Below are 5,989 nucleotides of genomic sequence, written 5' to 3'. Positions count from 1 at the left end.
GCTGGAGTGTGGAGTGCAGTGGCATCATCATAGCTCACTGCAGCCTCCAACTCCTGGGCTCCAGCGATCCTCCTGCCTTAGCCTCCTGAAGAGCTGGGACTACAGGCATGTGCCACCATGCCTGGCTAATATTTCTATTTTTTGTAGAGAGGGGGTCTTGCTCTTGCTCACGCTGGTCTCAAACTCCTGACCTCAAGTGGTCCTCCTACCTTGGCCTCCCAGAGTGCTAGGATTACAGCTGCTAGGATTACCATGCCAGGGCTCCCCCCTCTTTTTTTTTGAGATGGGGTCTTGCTATGTTGCCCAGGCTGGCCTCAAACTCCTGGGCTCAAGGGATCCTCCTACCTCAGCCTCCCAAGTAGCAGAGCCCCTTATTCTTGTCTTGTCATAACACCAACCAGAATTTCTCGTGGCTACCTAATTGTCCCTCTTTCCTGCTAGACCGGAAGAACCTAACAGCCGGGGATTGCGTGGACCGATTCATCTGTGTACAAAACTATCCCTCCCTCTCCTCGAACCTGGCCCACTCTAGCTCTGTGACTATTTGGCAAGGATGATAACTCCTATTTCAAAGATAATAAGGTGAAGCCCAGCAAGGTTAGGAGATTCCCCAAGAACAGGGATCGGCAAACTACAGCCCAAGGGCCAACACCAACCTGCTGCCTGTTTTTGTATGGTCTGTGAGCTAAGAATAGTGTCTACATTTTTATTTTGTTTTATTTTTGAGACTGGGTCCTGCTATATTGCTCAGGCTGGTCTCAAACTCCTGGGCTCAAGCGATCCTCCTACCTCAGCTTCCCGAGTAGCTGGGACTACAGGTGCGCGCCACCACACCTGGCAGTTTCTACATTTTTAAATGGTTAAAAAAATCAAAGTAACATTAATATTTCATGACACATGAAAATGATACAGGATTCAAACATCAGTGTCTATAAACAAAGTTGTATTGGCACATGGGTACAGCACTTTTTAAATAGTGTCTAGACCAGGCGTGGTGGCTCATGCCTATAATCTCAGTATTTTGGGAGGCTGAGGTGGGAGGATCACTTGAGGCCAGGAGGTGGAGGCTGCAGTGAGCTACAATCAGGCCACTGTACTCCCCCAGCCTGGGCAACAGAGCAAGACCCTATCTCAAATAAATAAATGAACAAATAAATAAATAAACAGTCTATGGTAACTTTTGTGCCACGACAGCAGAGTTGAGTTGTTACAACAGAGAACATCTCATCCAGAGTTCAAAAATGTTCCCTGTGCGGCCCTTTTGCAGGAAAAATGTGCTAATTTCTCACCTAGCACTCTTCTTTGTCCCTGAGCCCCACCCCCATTCCCAATCCCACCCTGATCTGTATCCTCGATCCTCTGAAATGAGAGCCAAACGCTACCTGCTGCGAGAAGGGACTCATCTTCAGAGATCACCAGGAATCCCGCAGCATCTGGAAGCTTCTCCAGCAATCTGTCTCCTTCGGAGGAAACCTGCGCAAAGTCAGGGATGCCTGTCAGGCATTTCCGTAGGGTTAAGGGTTAAGAGCTTGGACTGGATGCAGGGCTCCGCCAGCTCTGGGACTCTAAGCAAGTTCCTTAACACCTCAGTGCCTCAGTTTCCCCCTCCTGTTACATGAAAGATGATCTCAAAACCTCCTCTCAAAGATATGGCGGATGAGAAGTACATAGAATTATTGTTCAACATATAGTCAGCCCTCCCTAAGTAGCAGCTATTATTATTGTTGACGTCATTGTTGTTGTAAGCACTCAGGGGCCCAGAGAATATTCCAGCACTCCTACTGGCATCTGGTGGGTGGAGTCCAGGGATGTTGCTGAACATCCCATAAAGCACAGTACAGCCCTCGTAGCAAAGAATGATCTGCCCCAAATATCGATCATCACAGGTCGAGAACCCCTGCTTTCAGGTAGCCTAAGAGTAGCAGTTAAAAGCATGGATTCTAGAGCCAGACTGCTTGAGTTCAAAATCACTCACCAGCTTTGTGACTTTAGGCAAAGGACTTCACCTCTCCTTGCCTCAGTTTACCCATCCGTAACATAGACATCATGACAGCAACTACATCATAGTGTTGTTTTCAGGGTTAGATAAGTTCACAGGGCCAGGCGCAGTGGCTCCTGCCTGGAATCCCAGCACTCTGGGAGGCTGAGGCAGGAGGATCACTTGAGCTCAGGAGTTTGAGACCAGCCTGAGCAAGAGCGAGACCCTGTCTCTGCTAAAAATAGAAAAATTAGGCAAGCATGGTGATATAGGCCGGTAGTCCCAGCTACTTGGGAGGCTGAGGCGGGAGGATCACTTGAGCCCAGGAGTCGGAGGTTGCAGTGAGCTATGATGATGCCACTGCACTCTAGCTGGGGTGACAGAGTGAGACTCTGTCTCAAAAAAAAAAGAAAAAAGAGGCAAGCGTCATTTATTAAAAGATATAAGGCAAGCTCCTTTCTCCCAGTTTCTAGGACATCGGAGCACTTTTAGGCTGATTTAATTTTCTCATCACAGTCAGTAAAGTTGCCTACCAGAGAGATGGAGCCATTGCTAAACCCAGTGACCAGCTTTCCTTGTTTCTGCACTGAGACCGCACAGGCAGGGCTTCCTTCTCTGATGCTGGACAAACATTGCTTCCCCTGCGGTTTTCCGGTGGCAGAGCTCCACACACTGACCACGCGACCCTGGGACACTGCCATCAGCCTGGCCTGGGAGGCGAACACGGCCGTGCACATCCAGGGATCAGAGGCATCTCCCAGGATACAGAAAACCAGTTCTGCAGTTTCCAGATTCCAAGCATTGATCTAACGGAATAAAGAGGAAGCAACATCTCAGTAGGAGACCTAGACTGCACGTTTTCCAGACTCAAATGCAAGACCTGTTCTTTTTTATGGTTTATGCATTTTATTTTCAGCACTGCCAGTTCAGAAATAAAAAAGAAAGGGAGGCCGGGTGCGGTGGTTCACACCTGTAATCCTAGCACTCTGGGAGGCTGAGGCAGGAGGATCGCCTAAGGCCAGGAGTTCGAGATCAGGCTAAGCAAGAGCCAGACTCTTTCTCTACATAAAATAGAAAAATTAGCTGGGCGTGGTGGTGCGTGTGCCTATAGTCCCAGCTACTCTGGAGGCTGAGGCAGGAGGATCATTTGAGCCCAGGAGTCTGAGGCTACAGTGAGCTATGATGACACCAGACAACAAAAGCAACAACAAAAGAACATGTGTGAAACCACTGATGAAATCTAAATAAAGTCTAGAGTTTAATTGACAGGATTTATCAATATTAATGTCTTAGCTGTGCCAAACGTACCCTGTTATGTAAGATGTTGACATTAGGGAAACTGAATGAAGAAAGTATGGGAGCTCCCTGTACTATCTTTATAGCTTTTCTGTAAATCTAAAATTGGTCTAAAATAAACAATTTTAATCATAGAATAAAAAAGTCAGCAGCGCCATATGCATTGGTATATATGTTCATTACAAGTTTTCATGTTCAATTTCATATCCTAAAAAGTATCTTTTCATTAGGAGTAACAATCTAGATATTAAACATTTGCCCATTAGTTCTACATCTGGGGTTTCAATTAACAAAACAAGGAGAGATACACACAAAGATATGTGTATAAGGAAAGCTATTTCAGTTATTTGTAAGACCAAAGAACTGGAAACAACCTATTTGTCCAATAACGAGGCATTAGTTAAACTCTAGTGAAGCCAGACAATGGAATCTTGTGCAATCACTAAGCATGATGTTTTCAAAAAATTAAGGTTATGAGAAAACACTCATGAGCTTATGACATATTAAGTGGGAAAAACAGCTTTATAAAACTGTACACGTATGTGGGGTTTTTTGCTTTTTTGTTTTTTGAGACAGAGTCTTACTCTGTTGCCAGAGGTAGAGTACAGTGGTGTCATCATAGCTCACTGCAACCTCAAACTCCTGGGCTCAAATGATCCTCCTGCCTCAGCCTCCTGAGTAGCTGGGACTAGAGGCGCACACCACCAAATTGGGCTAATTTTTCTCTTTTTTTGTAGAGACAGGGTGTCACTATTTCTCAGGCTTTTCTCGAACTCCTGGGCTCAAGTGATCCTCCCACCTCAGTCTCCCAAAGTGCTAGGATTACAGGCGTGAGCCCCCGCGACTGGCCCCAAGTATGTATTTTAATCCCAATTTTATTTTATAGACATAGTCACACACAAATGCACACGCATGTATACAACACATAAAGTAAAATCATATAAATGTTAACAGTGGTTATTTTGGGTGTTATTTCTATATACTTTATTTTCCAAACTTTTATTGATAACAAAGAAGATTTTTATAACTGATTGTGAAATCAATCAATACTTCTCTAATATTTCAGCCTGCCCTGTCCAATAAAAATATGCAAACACATATGACTTTAAATTTTTCATAGCCACCTAAAACAAGGTAAAAAGGGACAGGCGAAATCAATTTTGATAATATTGGACCCAATAGGTCCAAGTATTATCAATTCCACATGGAATCAATATAAAAATTACTATAGAGATAGTTTATATGATTTTTATTATACTAGGTCTTTGAAATCCAATATGTGGGAACAGCCACATTTCAAACGTTCAGTAGCCACATCTGGCTAGTAACTCCCATTTTGGATAGCACAGTTTGCATGCACCAATATTACTGTCAAAATCACCAATTACTTATATAATACAATAATTAAAAAATACTAATTATTAGGTGCTTAGTATGTGCCAAGCACCGTGCCGGGTGTTTTGCCGTCATTATCTTATGAGGAAGATGAGAAAATGGGACTCAAAATGATGAAGTGACATGACCAAAGTCACTTGGCTCTCAAGAAACTCAACTGAGAGTTAAATACAGATTTTTCTACCTGGCTTTAGTTGCTGAACTCTTACCCACAATGCTATTGTGTATCTCCATTCATAAAACTATCAAATCATAGGGTTGTGGTTTACATAAGGGAATAACACAGTGGAATGTACATTGTTTTCAGATGACCATGGAAGATTTACCAAGAGAGACCATAAAACAAGTCTCAATAAACTTGGAAGGATTCACATCAAATCCTTTTTGTGGATTTACCTGCGAACCCCTCAAATATTTGGAAACTAATAGCACACTTCTAAATAGCCCATGGATCGAAGAAGAAATCAAAAGTGAAATGTAAGTGAAAACACAACATATCAAAATTTGTGGCATGCAGGCAAAGCAGTACTTTGAGGGAAATTTATAGCACTAAAATGACTATATTAAAAAAGATGAAAAGTCTCAAATCTTAGGATCAGAAAGAACTATCAAGAAGCCAACTATGAAGGTCGAAACCTCTTATAACACTCTTTCAAGTGGTGTGTACTCCTGTTTACCATTCCCCGCCCATGTAAGGGAGCCCCTGCTTATAGAAACAGCTTATTCCTGTCTTTGAACACTCTAGTCTCAGTTTTCCTTTACAAACAGGGCAGATGTTTGTTACCTGTGAGCCAGATGTCGAATATATAACCTTGTTTGCTTCATCCACATGAAGGCTCCAGATCTGAGGTTCAGTGGGAGTTTTCGAGCCTCCATCCCAAATGGTGAATTTCTCCTGGCCAGAGAGTAAATTCCACAAGCGCAGCGTGTGGTCCTTCGAAGCAGAGACCGCTAGGGTCCCGTTGGCAAACACTTTCACACACCTCACCTCTCCTGCAGCGGGCCAGGGTGGGAGAGAGTATAGTAGCTGGGAACATTTTGACCATGCAGCTACCAAAATGGCTTAGAAATACCCTGGTTTACCAAATAAAAGATGGGTAGATTTGAACATATCCAAGTTGAAAATAATGGAAAGTGGCAAAGTAAAATTAAGAGTGCATAATGTTTGTATTCAATCAGTTGCCCCAGATGTTGAATTTGTAATAAGCAAAGATAACTGAATTTTATAAAGATTTAGCATCCAGGAAGTGTCTAAAATTAATAAATGTTAAAAAAGGGTAAAATTGTAGAAAAATTATAGAACTTCTCTTATGATTTTTA

The 5,989-nt window shown here is 43.0% G+C and overlaps 1 protein-coding gene across 1 annotated transcript in view; it reads right to left on the bottom strand.

The window, feature by feature from the left end:
• The window catches only part of NWD1 (NACHT and WD repeat domain containing 1), a 59,543-nt gene that overhangs the window by 12,707 nt on the left and 40,847 nt on the right, over positions 1 to 5,989 (bottom strand). Inside the window, exons 11-13 of the mRNA XM_012664248.1 lie at positions 5,454 to 5,662; positions 2,512 to 2,784; positions 1,383 to 1,473 (exon numbers count right to left, since the gene is read on the bottom strand). Coding sequence (XP_012519702.1) covers positions 1,383 to 1,473; positions 2,512 to 2,784; positions 5,454 to 5,662 — 573 coding nt within the window. The remainder of the gene's footprint in view (positions 1 to 1,382; positions 1,474 to 2,511; positions 2,785 to 5,453; positions 5,663 to 5,989) is intronic.

Source organism: Propithecus coquereli, unplaced genomic scaffold (genome assembly GCF_000956105.1).
Source record: "Propithecus coquereli isolate 6110/MARCELLA unplaced genomic scaffold, Pcoq_1.0 Scaffold877, whole genome shotgun sequence".
Taxonomy (NCBI): domain Eukaryota; kingdom Metazoa; phylum Chordata; class Mammalia; order Primates; family Indriidae; genus Propithecus; species Propithecus coquereli.
The sequence above is the reverse complement of the archived record's forward strand: the minus strand, read 5'-3'. Positions and strand labels throughout refer to the sequence as shown.